The sequence below is a fragment of the Mus musculus genome, chromosome 12 (assembly GCF_000001635.26).
Source record: "Mus musculus strain C57BL/6J chromosome 12, GRCm38.p6 C57BL/6J".
Lineage (NCBI taxonomy): Eukaryota > Metazoa > Chordata > Mammalia > Rodentia > Muridae > Mus > Mus musculus.
The window spans coordinates 105,723,629-105,749,486 of record NC_000078.6 but is presented as its reverse complement, the minus strand read 5'-3'; the positions used below and the strand labels follow the sequence as shown (position 1 = coordinate 105,749,486).

Below are 25,858 nucleotides of genomic sequence, written 5' to 3'. Positions count from 1 at the left end.
CTGGGCATATATCCAGAAGATGTCCCAACCGGTAAGAAGGACACATGCTCCACTATGTTCATAGCAGCCTTATTTATAATAGCCAGAAGCTGGAAAGAACCCAGATGCCCCTCAACAGAGGAATGGATACAGAAAATGTGGTACATTTACACAATGGAATACTACTCCGCTATTAAAAAAATGAATTTATGAAATTCCTAGGCAAATGGATGGACCTGGAGGGCATCATCCTGAGTGAGGTAACCCAATCACAAAGGAACTCACACAATATGTACTCACTGATAAGTGGATATTAGCCCAGAAACTTAGGATACCCAAGATATAAGATACAACTTGATAAACGCATGAAATTCAAGAAAAAGGAAGACCAAAGTGTGGACACTTTACCCCTTCCTAGAAATGGGAACAAAACACCCATGGAAGGAGTTACAGAGACAAAATTTGGAGCTGTGACAAAAAGATGGACCATCTAGTGATTGCCATATGCAAGGATCCATCCCATAATCAGCTTCCAAACGCTGACACCATTGCACACACTAGCAAAATTTTGCTGAAAGGACCCAGATATAGCTCTCTCTTGTGAGACTATGCCGGGGCCTAGCAAACACAGAAGTGGATGATCACAGTCAGCTATTGGATGGATCACACGGCCCCCAATGCAGGAGCTAGAGATATTACCCAAGGAGCTAAAGGGAACTCCAAACCACCTTTTCATGGGAACGGGCTTGTCTCTCTGGAGACAAAGATTGCTCCATTCTGTCCTAAGGAACCTGAATCAGGAGGATCTGCAGGGTCATGTGGTGATGAAGACTGCGTAACCACGCATACCCCTCGCCCTGCTCAGGTCTTCCCTTGCTATAATAAAGTCATGTTAGTAGCTAGAAGACGAACTGTTCACTTTCTATCTGTCCCTAAAAGGCCACTGTGACACAAACCCTTTCCTATCTTTTCACGGTTGCTGTTACCTCGGGAGCAGGTGGTGTGGGATCTTACTGTGTGGGAACCCCTAAGGCTGGGTGTCTGTTGGGGACTCTTGTTTCATTAGGGATGGGAATTAGATTCCCAACCACTGTGAGATGGTTAGCTGGGAAGAGTCCCATCTTGGTGCCAGAGGTGTGGTATTGCCGAAGAAATCTCTAAGACAGAAGTTCTCAACCTGTGGACTGTGATCCCTTTAGGAGTTAAATGACAGGAGTCACATGACAAATATCCTGCATGTCGGATGTTTACAGTATGATTCATAACAGTAGTGAAATTACAGTCACGAAGTAGCAACAAAGATAATTGTATAAATGGGGATTAATACAACATGAGGCGCTGCATTAAAGGGTCGCAGCACTGGGAAGGTTGAGAGCCACTGCCTAAAAGGGCCAAGGAAGGCAGTCAGGGTCTAAGCCACAGGACACACGCCACGCCAGAAAGAGCAGCAAGCTTCCAGTGCTTTCTGCCATCTGAGGAAGCTGTGTCCTTGTGACCTAGTGCCCACTTAGACCCCGGGGCGTCAGAAATAGCCACTGATGAGAGCAGGGTAAGGAAGAAGGAAGCGAGGGAGCCACTGGAGAGCCTGACAGGGTGGGAGTCCCAAACATTGACTGTAAGCAGCTTGGTTTGTGTGCGGTGTGAGAGTCTCTGTGTTAAAGTGAGATCGTGTACTGGTGATGCTGCGATTCACAGCAACGGCCCTGAGAACACCAAGAAACTGCTCTGTCACAGCTCCACACTGCCAACTTCTGATTTAGTTTTCAAATTAGGAAATTATCAGACAGTCACCAAATTATTTTCCTGGGAAATGAGCTAATGGATTATTTATTTTGTTGTTATTATATTTTCTACCACGCAGGATGCTTTAACAAAAGATTTTGTTTGTGTGTGTGTGTGTGTGTGTGTGTGTGTGTGTGTGTGTGTGTGTGTGTGTGAGCGCCCATGTACATTTGCAAGCACCAGGGCAGTCCCCGTGCAGTCCAGAAGTTTTTGGATCCCCTGGAGTTCAAGGTTGTGACCCGGGTGTGTGGGTGCTGGGAACCACACTGGGGTACTCTGGGAAAGCATGCCGAAGGTCTTGACCACTGAGCTATCTTTCCAGCCTGCAGCCGGGCATTTTAGAACCAGATCGGAAGAGCTCTGGGCCGCCTGGCTCGGCTCTCTCACCCCACCGGCTCTCTGGGCGTCACCTGCGTTCTGCTCCATGCTTTCCTTGATGCCATCAAGGAGCTCCTGGGCATCATCCACGTTCTCTTCCTCCTCCTCCTCTTCGCCTTCCTCTTCTCCTTCCACTGAGTCCTTGGGTGCGACAATCGCCTCCTGTATGCCACGAGGGTAATCAGGCTGACTATGCCTGGCACTCGGGGTGCCTCTTAGTCATCTGGCTCATGAGCCTGGGAAAAGCCTAGGTTGGGAGTTACCCGGTCACCGATGTCATGCACGAATCTGTGGGATGTGTGCATCTCCCAAGATGGATAGGGGCCTTACCGCTTTCCTTACCTCTACTTAGGAGAGCTGTGCTATATTCTGTGCTAACTCCACAACCACCTAGGGGTTACTAATTACTATCCAAGGCACCGACTCTTCCTTCCTTCCTTCCTTCCTTCCTTCCTTCCTTCCTTCTTTCCTTCCTTTCTTTCTTTCTTTCTTTCTTTCTTTCTTTCTTTCTTTCTTTCTTTCTTTCTTTCTTTCTTTCTTTCTTTCTTTTTCTTTCTTTTGTTTTTTGTTTTTTGTTTGTTTTTTTTCGAGACAGGGTTTCTCTGTGTAGCCCTGGCTGTCCTGGAACTCACTTTGTAGACCAGGCTGGCCTCGAACTCAGAAATCCGCCTGCCTCTGCCTCCCGAATGCTGGGATTAAAGGCGTACACCACCATTCTCTCTCTCTCTCTCTCTCTCTCTCTCTCTCTCTCTCTCTTTCTTTTTTTTGGAGACAGGATTTCTCTGTATAGCTCTGGCTGTCCTGGAACTCACTCTGTAGAACAGGCTGGCCTCGAACTCAGAAATCCGCCTGCCTCTGCCTCCCGAATGCTGGGATTAAAGGCGTGCACCACCATTCTCTCTCTCTCTCTCTCTCTCTCTCTCTCTCTCTCTCTCTCTCTCTCTCTCTCTTTCTTTTTTTTGGAGACAGGATTTCTCTGTATAGCTCTGGCTGTCCTGGAACTCACTCTGTAGAACAGGCTGGCCTCGAACTCAGAAATCTGCTTGCCTCTGGCTCCCAAGTGCTGGGATTAAAGGCATGTGCCACCACTGCCTGGCTCTTTTTTTTTTTTTTTTTTTTGATTTATTTTATCTTCTTTCTTTCTTTCTTTTTTTATTTGCGGCAAGGTCTCACTATAAGTGGTTATAAGTGAGTGTCCTTAACCACTGAACTACCTCTCCAGCACCTAGTTTGTACCTTACTTGAAGGAAACACATTTGGATAAAACTCAAGATTTTTAGACCTTGGTGTAGCCGTGTGGTACATCACATGCTTAGCATGGACAAAGCCCTGGGTCCCATCCCTAGGGCCCCTTTAATGACCTTTCATGGTTACTTATAGAAGCAAACCTCGTTCTTACCATTCCTAACACATTTTTTCTCTTTTTTCCCCAGTTTTTTATTAGTTATTTTCTTCATTTACATTTCAAATGCTATCCCGAAAGTCCCCTATACCCTCCCCCCAAACTGCTCCCCTATCCACCCACTCCCACTTCTTGGCCCTGGCGTTCTCCTGTACTGGGGCATATAAAGTTTGCAAGACCAAGGGGCTTCTCGTCCCAATGATGGCCGACTAGGCCATCTTCTGCTACATATGCAACTAGAGACACGAGCTCTGGGGATACTGGTTAGTTCATATTGTTGTTCTACCTATAGGGTTGCAGACCCCTTCAGTTCTTTGGATACTTTCTCTAGCTCCTCCATTGGGGGCTCTGTGTTTCATCCAATAGCTGACTGTGAGCATCCACTTCTGTGTGTGCTAGGCACTGGCATAGCCTCACAAGAGACAGCTATATCGGGGACCTGTCAGCAAAATCTTGATGCAAAAAAAGATAATAAATAGTCTGATACTAGACTGAGAAAAATACAATAGGTTTTAAAACTAAACAAAACTAAAAGTGTTCTAGCCCACAGGGAGAAGATGAGATGCACTTGGGATAGGCTGGAGGCAGAACCCCAACAGAGTAGCTGAGTTACCAGTTTGGCTATGGCTTCAGCAATCACATCCTTCATCTTGATGTGATGCAGTTTGTAGTACTTGGCCAGCTCTTCAGAGATGCTGGATTTTCCCACAGCAGGAGGACCAAGGATGCAGATCTTGATTGGCTGAAAGAGAACAGACAATATGTCTCTTAGGGCTCTGGAGATAGAGGGCTACCAATTCAGGACTGTGTTCTTTACCAGGCCTCTGGACCCTTTAGTCTGACTTCAGCAACTCAACCAGACCCCTGACTATTCTATCTGTGGTAGTTTGCATAGTATGGCCCCTGTAGGCTCACGTGTGTGAAGGCTTGGCCATAGGGAGGTGTACTGTTGGGAGCTATTAAGGCAACACATTTGTCCTGATCTCTGAATTGGTTCTCTCCCCCTGAGAAGAAAAGGGGGTCAAAAGCGGGCCACCGATGCTCCGTTCCAAGAACAACCACAGAATGTTCCAGCCCTAAGTCAGCGCCAGATGTCCTGACCACACCCTGATACCACCAAGTTCCTGCTTCCCCTTGTAACTGCCAAAAGAAAAATTTCCACTGCCCCACCCCTCCTGCTGAGAAGTACTTCCCCTTTTGCTTGTGCATTTAAGCCTTGAGCCTTTCTCAATATAGTGAGACCTTGATGCTACTCAGACTGCTTCCATGTGTCATTCATTGCACAAGGTTCTTGTCTCTCTCTACCCCCCAGTTGGTTCTTAGGAGAAGGTCCCCTCGAGACCATCGAATAACTGGACCTACTGGACGGGTCAGTGTACTATTAGGAACTGTGACCTTGTTGAAATAGGTGTGACCTTGTTGGAGGAAGTTTGTCTCTGGGGGGGCGGGCTTTGAGATCTTACAAATGTCAGTCTGGCCAGTATGTCACAGTCTCCTTCTACTTTCAGACCCATATGTAGAGTTCTCAGCTCCTTCTTCAGCACCATGTCTGCCAACATACATCCATGTTTCCTATTATGACAATAATGGACTAAACCTCTAAAACTGTAAGCCAGCCACAATTACATTTTTGCCTTTCTAAGAGTTGCTATGGTCATGGCGTCTCTTTACAACAATAGAAACCCAAACTAAGACACCCTGCCACTGTGATTGCTACCCCATCACCCTAAAGATGCCTGCCCCCTATCAAGGTAGCTCAGAGTCATTCACTCCTTAAGAATTTAATAGCATCAGTGTTCTGACCTGGGCCAGTGGAGAATATGGAACTCAAGCCATGCTCAGGATGTTGGGTGTGGTGGTACATGCTAGTAGTCCCAGGACTAGATCATGGAGGCAGGGGGATCACAAGGTCAAGGCCAGGCTCAACAAACTAGAGAGAAACAAGCCAGGGTGTGTCATGTAAGACTCTGTCTAAAAATCAAACAAACAACAAAGAATGAGAGAGAAAAGAGAGAAAACACCCATGTGCCCAGGAACACCTAGAGGTATCCAGGCTTTTCATGCTACCAGTTTCATTTGTCCTGGACCATTCTTAAGAAGACAAGAATTTATGGTTCAGGGCATGGCGTCCTACATTGTAACTTAGATATCTCTAGATTGAACTTGGTCTTCAGTGGTTTAATTTATTTTGATTCTTAAAAAAAAATGATCTATGTCTCTTTCTATTTCTCATTTATTCCAGACAAGTGCTCGCTTCGTAGTCCAGGCTGGCCTTGAACTTGTGAACATCTTGCTTCTCCCTTTTGATCATTTTGTTAAAACCACTACTTTTGTGCTGGGACGTGTCTTTAATCCCAGCACTCAGGAGACAGATCTCTATAAGTTTAAGGCCAGCCTGGTCTACAAAGCAAATCCAGGACAGCTAGGGCTTGTTACACAGAGAAACCCTGTCTCCAAAAACCAAAACCAAGAACCAGCCAAACAAACAAACAAACAAACAAACAAACACTTTTTCTTGTTTGAGGAGGTTAGAGAGTTCAAGGCTACCTGGGCTACAGCACAAGATCCTGTCTTTAAAACAAAATAAAGGGGTTGGGCGTGGTGGCGCACGCCTTTAATCCCAGAACTCGGGAGGCAGAGGCAGGCGATTTCTGAGTTCGAGGCCAGCCTGGTCTACAAAGTGAGCTCCAGGACAGCCAGGGCTATACAGAGAAACCCTGTCTCAAAAAAACCAAATAAATAAAAAAATAAAGAAGAGGGGGCAGGAGGAAGAAGGCAGGCAGGCTTGCCTGAATGCTAAAGGTGCTACGGCATCCATAAGCAGTTAGCAAATACTTTCATCCAACAGAAATAAAAAATATCAATAACAAGCGATCATTTCTTCCAACAAGTTGGGAAACTATGGCCTAGCATTTTGCAAGTTGTATTTTAGAGCCCCACTGATGGAAAGAATTTCCACTGGCTGTGTCCATAAGCCTAAAGAACACATTGTTTCACCCAGAACTTCCCAGTCATCATTTGGTTGTCTTGGACACCCTTGATAAGCATGAACACTGAAGTGGATCTGAGTGCCGGAGTTACTGTTCCTGTCTGGTGAGGGGGCAATAGGTGAGTACCAAGAGGTCAGGCAGTGGTGGAGGCAGGACAGGGCCATGCTGGATCCCAAGATGGGTTTGCTGAAGTCACCAGCATGAAACCCAGCTGTCAACTGAGCAGGTGGGTTGGTCTGCCTCGTCTGTCCATAGACCAAGAATGAATCCTGCTTCCTGGGGCAGGTTGGCCTTATCCAGGACTAAAACCAGAAATAACAGTCTATCCCTTTGTCCATACTGACCAGTTTGTTATGATCAATGCTCACTCTTCATTGTTCTTACATTGGGCTTACAAGTTTTAATGCGATACACGTGCCAATTATAAGACCGCAGAAACAAGGCAAACGTGAACCCTGTGCTCAGACGTCCTAACGTGGAAACCCTCCGTCCCGCTGGTACAGAGACACCAGCAGTGAGTTCCACAGACTTTACACCCAAAGCGAGGAAACCGTAAGCGAAGGTGGTTACCAGTAATCCCCGGCTTTGCTTGTACTCTTTGAGGATGCTGTTGATGTTCTCCACGAAGCCTGTTTGGGCGACCCAGCGGATGTTAAAGTTCTCCTTCACAAACAGGGCTTCCATTCTCAGGTTGACCAGCAGGTGGTCGAGGTACTCTTGCTGAGGGCAAGGGGGAAGAGTGTCTTGTTATCATCTGACCGTCATCTCCGTCAAAATCGCTACAGTTGCTAAGGAAAGCTAGTGTCTGTTCGCTGAGCAGGGAAGGATCAGCCGGGCACTAAGTGTCTACAGACAGAGCACCTGCTATTTATGGGAGCCTGGGCTTTGCCTATTCTCTTTACTGATTGGCTACAGCCCCGGCCCTGAGATATTTTTTAAAGGCTCTTCAAATCTGTTCTCTGGAGCAGGCAGCTCCTGTTTTTCCTTTAGTCGGACGAACAGCTCAAGAGTAAGAAGGCAGTGGACTGCAAGCTACAACTCTTTTCCAGTCCTCCCCTTCCCTCTCCACACATTCATTTCTCCTTTCCTTTCTAAGACTAGGACTCACGTAGCCCAGGTTAGCCTTGAAGTCACTTTGTAGCTCAGACTCTTGACAAGTCTGGCTCCCATCCCCAGGTGCTAGGATCACAGGTACATACCACCATGCCTACGCTTGCCACCGCCCCGCCACCAGTGCTGGCAAGGGAATCCAGGGCCTTGGATATGCTTAGCAAGCGCTTCATACTCTGTTCCATCCTTAGCCTTCTGAGACTTTCCTTCTGTTGTGTGGTGCTGGATACTGGTCAATGCCTTGCCCAGGCTAGGCAAGCACTCCACTGAGTTCACTCTCCAGCCTTTTTTATTTTGATGAAGGGTTTCACTTAGTTGCCCAGGCTAGCCTGGAGCTCATTCTTGTAGCCCAGGCTGGCCATGGAGTCAGATCCTTCCACTTCTGCCTCCCTAGTAGCTATGTGTCCACCAAGCCTGGCCCTAGCCCTTTAAACTATTTTTGTTATTTAATGTATACATTTTGTCTTTATTTTGTTTGTGAGACAGGGTTTTACATAGCCCAGGCTGGCTAATGATATGCCTTTGAACTGCTGATCCTTCTGCCTCTACCTAGGATGTGGGGGTTACAAACAGTCACTACTACACCAGCTAGCATCTACTTTTTAAAAAAAAAATGCAATCTCATGGTTAATCCTCTTTAATAAGTATAGAAGAAAAAAATTCTCTGACCCACAGCCCACCCACCCCCATCCCATTATGCCCCTTTAATATTATTCAGGGAAACAGTTCTTGAAAACAATGTTTTCTCCTTATACTGACTGTCAAGTCCTTTGTCAGGAAAGCATTTTCTTTGGGCACTTTCTGGATCTTTCCAGGGCCGGTATTTTTGCTGATGCACTGTTAGGGGGAGAACCAGAGAGATATTATTTGGTTCACTTAACCAGGTTTGACACAAGACTCAAGTGAATGTGAACGTGACCAAGCAGGCATGCTATGAGACATTTTTCAAAACAGTATACTTATCATACCCTCACGTGTTCTGAAAACACCCAGAAGCAGAGATGAGCAAGGCTTGGTCTCTGCCCTCAGGGACCATGGAGGTCCAGGAAGGACACAGTCATGTGCAGGGATCACTGCCCTGTGGGATGCTTCTGGCCGGACAAACAGAGTCCATGCAGCTGTCTGGTAGACACATGTGGAGAACCTGTTGTTTTTTAGACTGTTTTCCTGCCCTGAGCTCCACCAGACCAGAGCAAAACAAAATGGAGTCCCTCAGGCTAAGGGTCATATAAGCAAGTGAACCGGAAGGATGCGTCCCACCAAGGGAGAGACTCCATAGCAGATCTTTTTTCTCTCTCTCCTGAAAACTGGAAATTCCTTTTGTTTTAACCCTTAGATGGAAAAAAAGATGTAACCAGGAAAGACCTGACACTACAGTGGTTTTTTGTTTTTGTTTTTGTTTTTGTGTGTGGGTTGAGGAATGGATTTGTGTGTTATGGAGTGTGGGGGGGGGGGGTTGCCACCTTCAATTCCTACTATTTTACCATAGCTCAGTGGGGGCTACCATTGCCTGAACTCACAAATTAAGAATAAAAGCCGAATAGTTCTATCAGCAAACTTGCCAGTAATTTTATCTTTAAGCATTCCGAGTATTTGTGCCCTCCTCTTCCGTATTCACACATTGAAATTTTAACCCCTGAGGTAAAAGTGTCTGATGGAGGAGGCAGATAGATGGTGACAGTGACAGTGGAATCCCTGTAAAGAAGGGCAGTGCCCTCATCACAGGATCCTGGGAGAGTCCCCTGTCTCTCTCCCACGTGAGGTGCACGAAGAGATGTGCCATCTGTGAGGCCTTCAGCAGCCACCAGATCTGCCAACGCTTGACCTTGGACTTTGTACCGTATCCTCCATGCCCGGAACCATGAGTGCCACATTCCCATGGTTCCTGCCCTTCCGACTTTGTATATTCTGTTACAGTAATCCATACAGACTACGGTACATGGAGGAGACACAGCTTTGGGTGGGTGAGTGGACTCTTGCCAAGCCCTGGGAACCTGCGTCAAATCCCTGGGATCCACGTGGTGGAAGAAGAAAGCCAACTCTGAAAAGTTGTCCTCTGACCTCCAGGTGTGCAGTGAGGCGTGGTGTGCACAGTGCACACTAAATGAATGCAATAAAGTTTTAAAGAGTGTTTGGAGACTCCTGATTTGAGAGGAGAGAGAGAGAGAGAGGGAGAGAGAGAGAGAGAGAGAGAGAGAGAGAGAGAGAGAGAGAGAAGAGAGAAGAGAGAAAGAGAGACAGGAAGGCTACAGAGGAAGATCCTGGAATAATTGAATCTTAAAGTTGAGCTCCGAGGAGCCACATGAGGGCCAGAGGGGGCCATAGCAGGCAGCTGGGCCAGCTGAGCCGTGGACTGGTTGAACAATCTGAGGTTGCCTGACCTGTGGAGAGTTGGGGGGGGGGGGCACTTGGCAAGAATTTGACATTAGGCCCGGACTTGGAAGTAAGCTCAGGCAGGAATCTGATTTGGGGCTAGAACAAAGAAGTAGGCTTCAGGCAAGAATTTGACTTTGGGCTAGGGCAGGGAGGTCGGTTCAGATATCCTGATCATCCTGATAAGTTCTTAGAAACACTGATCCAAGGACTGCAACAGCAATGATAAGGTAAAAAGTTTAATGTCTTGCTTGTTCCTTGACCTATAACTGACCTCTTACTTGCATGTAATTAAAATGTTATAAAAGTAGAATTAGGAAACAAAATAAACCCCCCTCAGCCTTAGAACTGGCTGGGATCAAGTTGTTGTCTGATTGTCGTTTTCTTTTTAATCCTTGCTCCTGCCCTGGAGAACCTGCGGACAGGACACACTGAGCTGGCTTGGTCACTGACCCCTGTCGAGAGAGCCTAGAAGTGCCTGTGGGTTGAATGATCCTCTCTATCAGTTCTGCAGGCCAAGTGTCACAGACTCCAGCATGCCTTCCGCGGTGACCTCCATGACCTCCGTTCCCTCCGCGTGGACCCAATGGCGGCCTTTCCTGCTTTCTTACAGATGCATATTAGACAAAGGTCTTTGGGGGAGTAACTTCCCATGGCTCCGGCTGCAGTCGACAGCCAGTTAATTTGAGGCTTAAGGCCATTTTATTTTATGTGTGTTCCCAAGCCCTTGCTAGCATAGGAAGTCAGTAACTAGCATCCAGAGTGTACAGCTACTCAAGCTAGCCCGGCAGGGTGTGAGGACACAGACCTTGACCAGGTCTTCCAAGGTGTGCACAGCCTCATCCACAGCCACCAGGTAGTGAAGCTTGGGCACGTGGTCTATGATGTTCTGGATCACTCTGTAGAGCGAGGGGCACAGTAATCAGACAGGAAGAGACAGTGAGATAAGCAGACCTCGCCCCCCCTCCACTCCCCCAACCAGGGAGGTGCTTGGTGGTACTTTGATAAGGGGGGTCTCCTGGTCCACCAAGATAAGGGTAGGGGCTACCATCTGTAGTATACAGATGAAAGGGGTAGGGGGATGAAAAAGCTAGGTGAAGAACTCCTGGCAAAGACAGCCAGGTCTGAAGACAGAAACATTTGTGTCCCAAACATGTTTTCTTTGTGACTTATTTTTTCTGTTTCTTTGTTTCACTTTTTATCATATTATTGTTGTTGCAATCACTGTTATTATTATTCTGACCTACCCCTTGAGCTCAAGGCCTTGCCTGCTAGGCAGGCAATGCTACTGCTGACCACCACACCCCCAGTTCTCTCTTTTTGTCTACTTACTTATTTTGAGACAGGATCTCACTCAATTGCCCAGGCTAGCTTTATCCTTGCTCAGGCAGGCCCTGAACTTTTTGATCCTCCTGCCTCAGCACCCTCGGTAACTATTATTACAGAACCATTGGCTCAGATGCAACCTGGTTTCTAAGTATATATATATATATATATATTTTTTTTTTCCCAACTCCAGGAAGAGGACCTGACCCAGGCCTCACATCAGGAAGGCTTGTCCACCCCATGGCTCACTTGAATCTCATAACTGTGCTTGGGGTCAGTGATTTGCAAAGTGAGATGCAGATTCTAGATTTTGGCAACTGTCTTAAGGAAGTCATGCAGAGGTGACCAATGACTAACAATGAGTTCAACACTCTTGTCAGACAGCTGCTGTGATTGTCCCCATCTGATGATGAGAGACGTTATGGTTTGAGGCAGATCCTCGTAGTTGTAGAAATGACAGGGGCTGGAAGTCCACCACAGTGGCCTGTTAGTTCTATGGGAGTCTTAGGTTCTTCTTCAGTAAAATGAAATTAAATGTGCACATCTAAAACTTCATTCGGCTCTCTGTAGAGTGAACGTCTAGCCTGTACCTGGACCTGTGCTCGACCCCCAGCCCTGGAAATGAGAAAAGCAGCAATAACAATAAGTGTTCATGGGGGCTGGTGAGATGGCTCAGCGGTTAAGAGCACCGACTGCTCTTCCAAAGGTCCTGAGTTCAAATCCCAGCAACCACATGGTGGCTCACAACCATCTGTAACGAAATCTGACTCCCTCTTCTGGAGTGTCTAAAGACAGCTAAAGTGTACTTACATATGAATAAATAAATAAATAAATATTAAAAAAAAAAAACAAAAAACAATAAGTGTTCGTTTCCCATCTATTTCATGTCAACATCGCAGAGGATTGTAGCCATCAGTTCTCATTCCTCTGGTAAATGATTCAGCCTTCAAAATAATCTGCAGAACGAAAGAAGGTGTCACTGCAAGGGGAAAGGGCCCCAAAAAAGAAGAGGAAAAGAAATCACCCTGCAGGGGCCGGAGAGATGGCTCAGTGATTAAGAGCACTCACTGGTCCTGAGTTCAATCCCCAACAACCACATGGTAGCTCACAACCATCTGTAATGGGATCCAATGCCTTCTTCTGGTGTGTCTGAAGACAGCTACAGTGTACTCATATACATAAAGAAATCACCCTATAATGGATCTTTAAAAGTAAGATGTTGGGCCGGAGAGAAGGCTCAGTGGTTAAGAGCACTGACTGTTCTTCCAAAGGTCCTGAGTTCAAATCCCAGCAACCACATGCTGGCTCACAACCACCCGTAATGAGATCTGATGCCCTCTTCCAGTGTGTCTGAAGATAGCTACAGTGTCCTTACATATAATAAATAAATAAATCTTTAAAAAAATAAGTAGGATGTTAAGGACTAGTTAATTTTGGCTGTGGCAAATCTAGGGATTTTTATTATTATCATTATTATTAGTAGTAGTAGTAGTAGTATTTCAGGAATGAGAGTTAGAGTAAGAGAAGAAATGGCAGCCGGGCGTGGTGGCGCACGCCTTTAATCTCAGCACTCGGGAGGCAGAGGCAGGCGGATTTCTGAGTTCGAGGCCAGCCTGGTCTACAGAGTGAGTTCCAGGACAGCCAGGGCTATATAGAGAAACCCTGTCTCAAAAAAACAAAAAACAAAAAAAAAAAAACAAACAAACAAAGAGAAGAAATGGCTGCCTAGCCCAGGTTAGCCCTGAACTCCTGTGTAGCTCAGACTGGTCTTGCATTCTTCCTCCTGGGATCACAGGCACACACACAGATATATGAGCTGTGAACTGGGATTTGTATCATTTTCCAGAGACTCTGCTCTCAGAATAGTAATAGGAATCACTTAGGGTCAGGGCTTACAGAGATCTACACAGAGTTGTGGCCCTGAAGTTCAATCTATGTGACTCTCTCTAAGACCCGGAATGATTTCCATCCCTGAGAGGGAAAAAAATCTAGGACTCTAGAACCAGCCCCCTTGGAGACCAGCCTGTAGGGCAGTGTAAAGCCCAGGCGGTTGGAACGCAAGGCTGGCGTTTCAAGAACTGTGACCCAGCTCTCCACCCTGTTGCTTGCGTCAGCATCTACCTGGACTGGGTTGGAAGGCTTGGAGAGTGGGACATTCAGGCCAAGTGTGAGACCCAAGTGGTTAGAAGAAGCCGCCTCTTTGTTACACTGCAGAGGGCTTGTCCCCCCCAGGGCAGAGAGCTCCCAGGGGGGGCCCATTGAGGGTTGGAGGGTTTCACGTTGAGAACCAAAGCTTCTTCAGGCCTTTTGGAGAAACACAACTCTTCACTCTTAACCTCTATACACTAACACCCTCGGGTTATTAGGTAAACCTTCTGGAATGGAATGTGTTAAGCTTGGCTGATCTCTAACCTTTTCTGACCCTAAAACAAATGCAAAACTATAACCCGTGCTCACTATAGAAAGGATTTTGTGATATCTGTCATCTGTTTAATGTGGAAACAGTGTGTGTGTGTGGTTGTTTGTTTTGTTTTTTGTTTCTGGTTTTTGGAGACAGGGTTTCTCTGTGTAGCCCTGGCTGTCCTGGGACTCACTCTGTAGACCAGGCTGGCCTCTAACTCAGAAATCAACCTGCCTCTGCCTCCCAAGTGCTGGGATTAAAGGTGTGGGCCACCACACCCAGCAACAGTGTTTATTGAATGAGTTGCTTCTGAGGCTATGAGAGTCCTTGTGACCTCGCCCAGCCCTTCCCATAGGGGAACGTGAAGTTCCCCCGGCCATGGCCTCAGGATATACAATTTCCTTATTATTTGTAGGACACGTATAAGATTTGAATTCTGCCCCTGGGGAAGCTAAGGCTGGAGGCAGAGGAGAGTGAGACCCTGTTTCAAAGGGGGGGGGGGGGGGTTCAGGCTTACAGTTCGCTGCCCGGCTTTTGGAACTTTGTCTACCATTGCAACCCATCTTATCTGAGACAAAGGGGAAAAGAAATGGGTTGTTCAGCAGTGTACCCCAAGCCCTTTCTTTCCCAGGGCTGTTTCTCGGCTGACAGGGTCTCTAAGTGATGAAGCTACACTCGTGATCAGAAGTGTGGAGACATGGGGTGGATAATGAATGCTTCATCAGACACACTTCCGGGACACGCCACACATCAGGGAGGCCTCTTACCCTGCGAGGTCAACAACATGAATGGCCGGAATGCAATTGGTCCCATCTCCAAACACGGGTAGTGCGGGGACCTCGCCCAGCCAGGCCATCTGAAAGAGACGGGCAGGGGGCGTTTGCCCCAGCATGTGTTTCTCAGGGGGCTCCAGAAGCGCCACCGCGCACGCGCATGCCTGGCCTCTAGTTGTCCCTCTTGGGTCCCCTTCTCTCAGACTTTAATACAGTCAGCCCCATAAAAAAAATCTAATTGTCAACGCTTAGATCTCATCTTAACAATCTGCAGTATTTGACCCTACAGGCAACTCCGTTTTTTATGGGGTTTTTTGTTTTGTTTTGTTTGTTTGTTTCTGATAGACTCTTCCTGGTCACCATTGGCAACACTGCCTGCCATTTCTCTTTGTCCCTCCTGGGTCTCCCTCCCATTTCCCGTATCCTCCAGATCCTGTGGGTCCCAGTTCTCAGTCCTCCTGTGTGTGGACTCTCCAGGTGGCACAGTGGTGCCCATGGTTTAGATGCCTTCCTCACGCTCAGACCTCATGCCGACTCCTCACGCTGACTGACTCCTCATGCTGACTGACTCCTCACGCTGACTGACTCCTCACGCTGACTGACTCCTCATGCTGACTGACTCCTCACGCTGACTGACTCCTCACGCTGACTGACTCCTCATGCTGACTGGTCTTACCAGAGATACAGGCTTGATCTCCTCCCTCCTCGACTTTCTTTTTTATCATTTTTTTTTTTTAAATTTTCACCTTTCCTTAAAGCATAGCTGTGAAAAGACAGCCAGATATGTTTATGAACTTTCTCTTTAAATTTAAAGTTCTTACTATGTGAGGGAGCGAGTGTGTGTAGCGGTATGTGTCAAAGTACAAGTGTGACTTGGTTCTCCTACCATCACCCACTGAGGACTGAACCCAACCCTCTCATCCCCTCCCTCCTCTCCCCTTCCCCTCCCCTCCCCACCTCCCCTCCCCTCCCCTCCCTCTTCTCCCTTTCCCCTCCCCTCCCCACCTCCCCTCCCCCTCCCCCTCCTTTCTCTTTGTTCTCTGAGACAGAGTTTTACCATTGTCTTCTAGGCTGATCTCAGTCTCTCTCAGTCCTGCCTTTGCAGGCTGGCACCCCCTGCCTTATAAAACACAGTTGGAGAATGCACACAGTGGGCTGACAGATGGCTCAGCAGGTAAACACTTTCCAACAGGGACTCCACCAAGCTGTCCTCTGACTCGTGTATTGGAGCTGAGGCGTGTGCAGGCCCCAGCATACACATAATATACATGTATATAGTAGTAGTAGTAATAATAATAAATCAAATAAATGCCAACAAAGAATCCCCAGAGTCTCAGGCCCCGAGTGAGGTTGAAGGCAGGGACATGGGGTGAGGAAGTGGCTACTTTGTAACCTAACTTGAAAGTGAAATTAAAAATGAAGAAAGTAGAGTCTACTTAGTCCTTGGAAAAAACCAGACCTTAAAAAACGTGTGTAAGATGCCTCCTTCTGCTCCATACTGAAGTCCTGAGGCGACTACATAAGTTGCGAACTTTTTGGCCTAAATGGATAAAATACAGAGAAGGGGGGGTGGAGAGAGCGAGGGAGAGGAAGGATATAACATTAGTTATATTGAAGCAGACTTAGTAAGTTAAACGGACACCGTTACAGACTCTGCAGTCTTTTTTTTTTTTTTTTTTTTTTTTTTTTTGGTTTTTCGAGACAGGGTTTCTCTGTGTAGCCCTGGCTGTCCTGGAACTCACTTTGTAGACCAGGCTGGCCTCGAACTCAGAAATCCGCCTGCCTCTGCCTCCCGAGTGCTGGGATTAAAGGCGTGTGCCACCACGCCCGGCTTGACTCTGCAGTCTTTTCTGGGCTCTTTAGTTAGACACTGCTTAGGGCTGAGACAGGGTCCCTTATTGGAGAAGAAAAAACTGCATGAAATACAGAAATGTTCCCAGCCACCACTGACATTTAATGGGAATGAAGAACTAAATTAAGGCAGAGCTGTTCCTTGTGACAACACCTGTGAACTCTACGTTGGCCCCGAGGGGAAGGGAAGCTGTGAAAACAGGTCCTTCTAGAAGGATCTTCAGTCACCTTTCAGTCACCTATCACAGGGCTCACATGACTGTGAAGCTCAGGATCCGGTGGGGGTTTGCTTGGTTTGTTTTGAAACAGGGTCTCACGTAGCCCAGGCTAGCCTTGCACTCATTATGTAGCAGAGGATGACTTCTGCTTGGTGAGTGCTAGAGTCACAGCTGTGTGCCACCACCCCTAGCTTATGTGGGGCTGAGGATCAAACCGAGGGCTTTGTGCATGTTGGGCAAGCAATCTAGCAACTCAGCTATGGCCCCGGACCCTGTACCAGGTCTCAGTACGAGGGTTTTAATTGACATAAATGCTCTATTCTGCCCGGAGATGAAGTCATTGTGGTCTTGGTGACACTTCGTGGTGACCAAGCTGGCCTCAGTGGTAAGTGCCTAATGAAGCTGCTCTGGAGGCTAAGCTTGGAGGATTACTTGGGCCCATAAAGTGGGCAGACCAGCCTGGGTGTCTCAGCAAAACACTGACAAACTAGAGAGCTTTGTGCAATGAGTGTGGTTGGCACTGTTCGTTGTCGTTGTTGTTGTTTTGTTTTTTTCTGGATCGCTGACATGAGGTCCAAATACAAAAGACGGAGTGATGCCTAGGTTTCTTTCCCTTCCCTAACATTGCTCTCCAGAGTTGGAGATGGACCCCAGGTCCGCCAGCATGCCGGGCACGCCTTCAGGCATCAGACCTGGTCCCCTGACCCCTGAAGCTTCATTCACAGACTGCCAGTGTGCCCAGCCTTGAGTGGAACTGCTAATGTCTGCTTAATCACCATGGTGACTTATTCTCACTCAAGGGAGATTCATGAGTGGGGGGTAGGGGTAGGGGATAGAGAGATGGCTCAGTGGTTAAGAGCACTGACTGCTCTTCTGAAGATCCTGAGTTCAAATCTCAGCAACCACATGGTGGCTCACAACCATTTGTAATAAGAGCTGACACCCTTTTTTTCTGGTGTGTATAATGACAGCTATAGTGTACTTAAATATAATAATTAAAAAAATCTAAAAAAAAAAGACTGGGGCTGGTGAGATGGCTCAGTGGGTAAGAGCACCCGACTGCTCTTCCGAAGGTCCGGAGTTCAAATCCCAGCAGCCACATGGTGGCTCACAACCATCTGTAACAAAATCTGACTCCCTCTTCTGGAGTGTCTGAAGACAGCGACAGTGTCCCTATATATAATAAATACATAAAATCTTAAAAAAAAAAAAAAAAAAAAGACTGTGTGTGTGTGTGTGTGTGTGTGTGCTTGTGTGCACACACTTGAGGGAGGGAGAGGGAAGGAGGGGGGAAGAAGAGAGAGGAGGAAGAGGAGGAGGAAGAGGAAGAAGAAGAAGAGGAGAAAGAGGAGGAAGAAGAAGTAGTAATGGTAGCAGTAGTAGTTGTTATTGACACACTGTCCTGGCTGGACCTAGTGGCTTATGATCATAATCCCAGAACTTACATGGGAGGCTGGGGCAGGGAATTGCCACATTTTAAGGTCTGCTTAGAAAGTTCCAGGCCACCCTGGATTACAGGGTAAGATCTTGTGTCAGGAAGAAAAAAGAAAAAAGAAAGGTGGGGGGAAGATGATTGAGTCTAGACAGTGCCTAAACAGATAATCATAGCTGACCTAGCATGACTCATGGGTGCAGGCATCTTGTGAGTTCAGTCTTGTGAGATATAGACAATAGGGCAATTCTAGGGACATCAGATATTATTCTATTGGGCTGGCATGAAGTCATATTCTTTACTTGTTTGCTTCTCTTTGAGGGTGAGCTTAGGAGAGGAGAGGGTTAACTGAAGTACACTTTCCTGTCACATTGCATCATGGGGTGGGGGTGGGGGAGTTAAGGAAGAAATGAAGGGCAAACATGGAAGCAGGAAGTGGATCAGCGGCCGCGGATGAACATTGCTCACTGGCTTGCTCTTGGGCTAGGGCCAGTGTTGAGCTTACATCTGCCTAGGATTGCCACTGCCCACAGTGGGGCAGGCCCTCTGCATGCCTTCCATGCGTCCTCCGGCCGATCCTGCTGAGACAACTCCTTCAGAGAGGTTCTCTTCCTGTGGGTTAAGTTGACTACAAATCCAACTAGGACCCAGTTCTTGGTTCTAATTCTCAAATGGATTTGGATGAATTAGACTGGAAAATTACTGAGATTTTTAAAAAATGGATTTGGGCTCGAGAGAGAGCTCAGCGGTTGAAAGCACTGACTGCTCTTCCAGAGGTCCTGAGTTCAATTCCCAGCCACCACGTGGTGACTCTCAATCATCTGTAACAAGATCTGATGCCCTCTTCTGGTATGCAGGTAGAACACTGTGTACATAATAAATAAATAAATAAATAAATAAATAAATAAATAAATATTAAATAAATAAATTCATCCACAATTAGCTGGGCAGTGGTGTGGTAACGCTTGCCTCTAATCACAGCATTTGGGAGGCAGAGGCAGGTGGATTTCTGAGCTCAAGGCCAGCCTGGTCTACAGAGTGAGTTCCAGGACAGCCAGGGCTACACAGAGAAACCTTGTCTCATAAGGGAAAACAAACAAACAAATAGACTAGGTAAAAAACAATAACTTTGGTAGTGCATGTGAGGCTCTAGGTTTGAGATTGATCACCAGGGAGAAGGGGGGGAGAGAGGGAGGGAGGGAGGGAGGAGGGAAGGAGGGAGAGAGGGATGAGGAGGAGGAGGAGGGAGGAGGAAGAAGGAGGAAGATGAAGAGGAGGAGGGTGGTACTTTAAATGAAAATGGTTTGTCCCCAAAGGCTCACAAGGAGTGGCATTTTTTGGAAGGACTATGACATGTAGCCTTGTTGGAGGAAGTGTGTCACTAGAAGTGGGCTTTGAGTTTCCAAAAGCTCATGCCAGGCCCAAGGTCTTGTTCCTTCCTGCTACCTAGGGATCTGGATATAGAACTCTCAGCTCCTTCTCCAGTACCATGCCTGCCTGACACCACCATGCTTTTCCCAATGATGAGAATGGACTGAGCCTCTGAAACTGTAAGCCAGCTCCAATTAAATGTTGTCCTTTATAAGAGTTGCTGTGGCCATGGTGTCCCTTCATAGCAGTGGAACACTGATTAAGCAGAAAGAAGGACAGATTTTTTTTTCTTTAGCTTGAGCCTGGTGGTACATGTACAGAATCTAAGAATTTAAAAAGATTAAGGCAAATTCAAGATAGACTGGTCTACATACCAAAAATAGAAAATAGATTTGGGGGCTGGTGAGATGGCTCAGCGGGTAAGAGCACTGACTGCTCTTCCCAAGGTCCTGAGTTCAAATCCCAGCAACCACATGGTGGCTCACAACCACCCATAATGAGATCTGATGTCCTCTTCTGGTACATGTGAAGACAGCTACAGTGTACTTATTTATAATAATAAATAAGTCTTTGGGCTGGAGTGAGCAGGGGCTGAGCAAGTGGGGTTGACTGGAGTGAGCAGAGGTCCTAAATTCAATTCCCAACAACCAGATGAAGGCTCACATTATTTGTACCACTACAGTGTATTCACATACATAAAATAAATACATACATCTTTTTAAAAAAAGAAAATAGATTTGGGGCCAAGCACACGGGCAAACATCTTTACTCTTAGGACTCAGTGGGCACAGGCAGACAGAGCTCTCAGTTTGAGACCAGCCTGGATTATATATTGAATTCCAGGACAGCCAAGCAGGACTAGCTAGTGAGACACAGTTTCAAATAGGAAAACAAAACAAAAAAATTGATTTTATGGGCCTGGAGAGATGGCTCAGTTGTGCTATGTTGGTTTCCTAGAACCTGCCTGGCAGCTCTCAACCACCTGTAACTCCACACACTCGGGAACTCACTTGGCAAACACACGCATGCGCCTAGGCGTGCACACACATAACATATACATACAGGAAGGCAAACACTCTTGCACATAAACTAAACATTAAAAAGAGGGGTTTTCCAATGAATTTCTATCATTTAAAGTTAAGGATGAGTCAGTATATTTCTATAATAAAGGCATTGTTTACAAATAAATAGCTGTTTAAATAAAGGTGTGAAGAAGGCACTGTGGACTGGCAGACACTTAGTTTCTGCGTGATGTTACATTTTCATTTAGTGAATGAGTCATCCAGTGATGGACAAGGTGTAAATTATAACAAAATAGCAGAATATGGAGCTGGAAGACATTTAGATAAGCAGTATGTTCCTTTTATTTCCCGGTCTAGGATATGTCTCATTGGCTGAGCATGTGTAAGGCCTTGGCTCACTCCCCAGCATCCAGCTTGCCCCAAAGTTGAACTAGAATGTCTAATTCTCTCCCCTTCTGTTTGTCTGGTGTGTTGTTGTTGTTGTTGTTATTGTTGTTTTGAGACTGGTTCCCACTGTGTATTCTTGGCTGTCCTGGAACCAACCATGTAGACCATGCTGGTCTCAAACTCAAATCCACTTGCCTCTGCCTCCTAAATGCTGGGATTAAAAGCAAGTACAACACTGGGCTTGTCTTTGAGTCAGGGGTCTCACTATGTAGCTCAGCCTAGCCTTGAACAACTTATCATCCTCCTGCCTCACCTTCCTAGGTACTGTAATTGCTGGCATGATTCAACACCCCCACAATCTGTTGTTTTCGTAACTATTTCATGTTCTGTACTGTATTCCTCAAAACCACTGGTTCTTCAGGAACAGAACTAACGTTTGAAATCCCTCTTGTCATATCTTATGAAACCACAAGGTGGCGATCTAGAGCCGCCATCGCTTGAGCTGGTGTTTTTTTTTTGTTGTTGTTGTTTTTTTTTTTTTTTTTTTTTTAAGTTCAGTGGAACCTGGGGTTTGGGCTGAATGGGATGATGGCAGCAGCATCCGCCTCACAGAGTTCTAAAGAGGTCCCATGCGAGTCTGAGGGTCAACATGGAACACCCCAGGTGAGATGCACAGCATCTTCCAGGGCAGGCAGCTCAGCGAGGCCTGATTTGCTTCTCAGTTACTAATTACCCATTACAGGCCACTCAGAAATCTATTTTAGTAAAAGATAAAATTATCATACATGTCAAATGACAAATTTTGCGGCAATGGTAGCTTTTCTTTAATGGTGGGTGCTGGGGACTGAACCCGGGTCCTTGACATGCAAGGCAGACTCTGTCACTGACTCAGACCTACATCCCCCCCCCCCTTTTTTGTTTTTTTTGGGGGGGGGGTTGGTTTTTTTGAGACAGGGTTACCTCTGTGTAGCCCTGGCTGTCCTGGAACTCACTCTGTAGACCAGGCTGGCCTCAAACTCAGAAATCTGCCTGCCTCTGCCTCCCGAGTACTGAGATTAAAGGCATGCACCATGATTGCCTGGATAAAAGATTTATTTTTAATTATGCGGGGTGGGTGCATATGAGCCCAGGTGCCTTAAGATGTCAGAGGCATCAGACCCCCTGGAGCTGGGGCCTCCAAGTGGCTGCTACACACTAAACTTAGGTCCATGCTCTTAACCACAAACTGAACTTGGGTGTGTGCTCCTAACCACCGAGCCATCTCTCCAGCCCCACCCTACCCTATCAGTCCCTATCCTAGACCAAACTTGCTAAGTTGCCAAACTGGTCTAGAACTCCTTCTTGCAGTCCAGACAGGCCTTGGACTTGTGGTCTTCCTGCCTCAGTCTCTCCAGAGAGCTGTGAGTACAGGTGACTGCCTGCAGGCCCTGGCATTGTTGCTGTAGTTTTGTCAGAAAGCATTGTGTTGTGTAGCCCAGGCTGGCCCTGAACATTGGGTAACAGGTATGTGACACTGGATCCAGCTTATAGACATGTCTTAACAATCAGCTGTGTCAAGATAAACCTTATTGAATAATGGAGTTGGAATAAAAAAAAAATGTTACCTCCTCCCCAGTGTCTGGTGACTGACATCTTGTTTTGAATGACAATTCCCTACCCTGTTTCTACAGTACTGCAGCTGTGAAGTGGGGACAGTCAAGGGGGCTACTGCCAGAGTCACAGTCAGAAAAGCTTAGGCAGGTTCAGGACAGTGCCTGGCCATCCCTGGCTGTGCGATCCTGAACAAACGAATCCTTCCCCTACTCAAGCCTGTGTCTCTTCATTGTTTGTTTGTTTTCAAAACAAAGTCTTTGTATGTAGCCCAGGCTGTCAGGGAATTCATTATGTAGATCAGGCTGTCCTGGAACTCACAGAGATCCACCTGCCTCTGAGTGCCAGGATTAAAGGCAAATGCCCAGCCATCATGTCTTTTGGTATGAGGGACGTTGCACGTTTCAGAGCTTTCTGAAGAAAAGTACTGTGAGAGACTCTAGGAACCACGATAGTGTGTGGGCCCTTCCTTCCCATCCCTACTGAGTTAGTTATTGGCCCAGACCCCTCGGTGGAGGAGAGGCTGAGTTTAGCTGGGGGGCTCTCAGGTCAGAGGGCTGGATCATAATCTGGACCAGGAACTCCCTAAGGGTAGGATACAGGGCTTGAGCCAAAGCTCACACCCGTGGGGATGCAGGAGGAAATAACCCACGGAGTTTGCACTGTTGTAGTAAGGTGTCCTGGCCGTGCAAAAACAGTCTGAAAAGGGATCAGGGCTGAGTATGCAGAGGAGAGAATAGCCCAGGTACACCACCTCGCAACGAACCTTTCCCACTCCACAACGATCTCTGCGTCCAGACTTACATTTTTTCCAAATTTGAGAACAATTTTTTCAGCGTTGATATGGTCCAGGAAGTTGGGGTGATGTTTCCTTCTTCGATAATCCTCTTCTGTGAAGGGAACCTCGTTGTCGTCCTAAGGGAGACACAAGGTGCAAGGCGGTGCAAGGCGAGTGCCCCAGAGCCAGGGGAGGACGCCCTGCTCACGGAGGCGCTCCTTCTGGCTCAATGGAAGTGTAATGCTCTCTGCTTCCCAAGAATGAAGCCCGCATCTCCAGAGAGCTGGCTCAGAGAATCTCCAACAGTGCCCACATAAGGAAGCGACAGATATTCCCAGTGATGGACATAACAAGGACACTGCATATCTCATCCAAACGTACCCCACGGACACGTGCAACCCTGACTGAATCACATAGTGTGAGTAACCTGTAAGCCCCGCGTGCCCAAGGACCCGCAACATCCTGGAATGCTGGGGGCTGCTGGTCATGGAAAATAGCAAGTCAGGTGTTTTCACTCCGCCAAACAAGGTTGGTTGTCCCAGCTGCACAGGATGCACTCGATCTCAACCACACCCCACCCTCCACCCCCACCTAAAGATTTATGTATTTTTTTAAAGATTTTTTTTATTATTTTATCTAAGTACACTGTAGCTGTCTTCAGATGCACCAGAAGAGAGCATCAGATCTCATTACGGATGGTTGTGAGCCACCATGTGGTTGCTGGGATTTGAACTCAGGACCTTCAGAAGAGCAGTCGGTGCTCTTAACCACTGAGCCATCTCTCCAGCCCCCGATTTATGTATTTATTATACGTAAGTACACTGTAGCTGTCTTCAGACATACCAGAAGAGGGTGTCAGATCTCATTACAGATGGTTGTGAGCCAACCATGTGGTTGCTGGGATTTGAACTCAGGACCTTCAGAAGATCAGACAGTGCTCTTAACCGCTGAGCCTACTTGATCTCATAATAGGCAGGATGCATGCTTTTCCCTGATGGATGGTGGCAGGAAGTACTATAGCCTGTGGCTTCAGCCTTTATGAATGCCTGACTAAAATAATTCAGCACCATTCTCAGGGGGGTGGGTGGGGGTGGGGTCCCAGGTATGAGCCTGGCCAGTATTTTATAAAGCTTGCTTTAATTGGACAGTCATGGATTTGGTTTTTCTCCTTGCCATTTTCAGGTTTAACACCTCCACCTCCTCTGTCCTGGGATTACAGACATGGGATACCATGGCCATTTTATACTAACATATGTAAAACCACCTGCTTTGAATTTATATTTATAGATCTGGCTCCTGGGAGCCCTAGACCTCTTCCTTCTGTGACTGCAGTAACCAGAGTGTGTGAAACCTCTAAACTGGGCTGGGGAAAAGCCCAACAACCTTGTTTTTGAGAGTGCACAAAGTCCCCAAGAGCAAGCATCCTATGACAACCCCTCATAGCAATAACCAGACAGGCTACAACAGCAGGGCCAACATACATGTAGATAACCTAAGACATCCTGCAGCAAATAGATAGCCTAGCCATCCTGATTGTCAGGTGGTTTTGCCCCCATGTTTGGTTCCTGCAGATTACTCCAGAAATGCAGTTGTTAAAATATTAACTTGCTGACCTGTATGGAAATTTCCCAAGCTTGCTGTAACCACAATAAATACCCTGTACCCCTAGACTCAAGGCTCTCACGACTGACCCCCTGCTATGGTGATGGGTGAGAGTTCTTGCTCCCAAGCTTGTAGTAAAGACCCTTGTGTGTGTGCATCGGCACTGGCTCCTCGGTGGTCTTTGGGGTCCCTGAGTCTTGGATATAACACTGTGACTGTACACTGAGAAAGGCATTAATTCAAGACAAGAAGTGGATTATTATCAGAGACATGGGCAGGGAGTGGTGCCCACGCTCTCCTCTCAGCACTCAGGGGGCAGAGGTAGGCAGGTCTTTTGAGTTCCAGGCTAGTAAGGGCTATAAAGTGAGACCTGATCTCAAGCCATGGGGAAAAAAAAAAAAACCAATACATTTATAGTATAATCAGTAAAGGGTGAAATTTACCCATGGTCAAAGGCATTCAGGAACTTAAAAAAAAATTATCAGGCATGGTGATAGCAATCCCAGCCCTTGGGAGGCAGAGGTTAGTGGATCTTTGAGTTCAAGGCCAGCCTGGTCTATAGGGTAAGTTCCAGGACAGCCAGGACCACACAAAGAAACCATATCTGGAAAAATCAAAAGTAAATCAAAAGATTAACAATGCAAGAAGGGTGTGGCATGTAAACATGAATGCCAGAGTGGATTTTCCCTTTTTTATGCATGCCTCTGTGTGTTTGTGTGTGTGTGTGTGTGTGTGTGTGTGTGTGTGTTGGTTGGCAGGTGCACATGTACGGGTGGGTATTTTCTGCTGTCTAAATACTTTAACAGCTGGGTCATCTCCCTAGCCCACAAACGACAGTATTTATGCCAGTACCATACCTGCACATTTGCTCAGTTAAGCAGAGAGATTCTTGGGCTGGCGAGATGGCTCAGTGGTTAAGGACACTGACTGCTCTTCCAAAGGTCCTGAGTTCAATTCCCAGCAACCACACCGTGGCGCACAACCATCTGTAATGGGATCTGATGCCCTCTTCTGGTGTGTCTAAAGGCAGCAACAGTGTACTCATACATAAAATAAATAAATAAATAAATAAATAAATAAATAAATAAATAAA

The 25,858-nt window shown here is 46.8% G+C and overlaps 1 protein-coding gene across 3 annotated transcripts in view; it reads right to left on the bottom strand.

The window, feature by feature from the left end:
* Ak7 (adenylate kinase 7) overlaps positions 1–25,858 on the bottom strand; it is a 78,590-nt gene that overhangs the window by 32,961 nt on the left and 19,771 nt on the right. For 2 of the 3 annotated variants that reach the window (NM_030187.1, XM_006516391.4), the window contains 8 exons: positions 23,190–23,300; positions 15,974–16,054; positions 14,509–14,597; positions 10,823–10,913; positions 8,401–8,478; positions 7,102–7,251; positions 4,155–4,283; positions 2,172–2,301 (listed from right to left, as the gene is read on the bottom strand). In NM_030187.1, the coding sequence (NP_084463.1) occupies positions 2,172–2,301; positions 4,155–4,283; positions 7,102–7,251; positions 8,401–8,478; positions 10,823–10,913; positions 14,509–14,597; positions 15,974–16,054; positions 23,190–23,300 (859 nt within the window). The remainder of the gene's footprint in view (positions 1–2,171; positions 2,302–4,154; positions 4,284–7,101; positions 7,252–8,400; positions 8,479–10,822; positions 10,914–14,508; positions 14,598–15,973; positions 16,055–23,189; positions 23,301–25,858) is intronic. The other variant, XM_006516390.3, reaches the window with a different exon arrangement.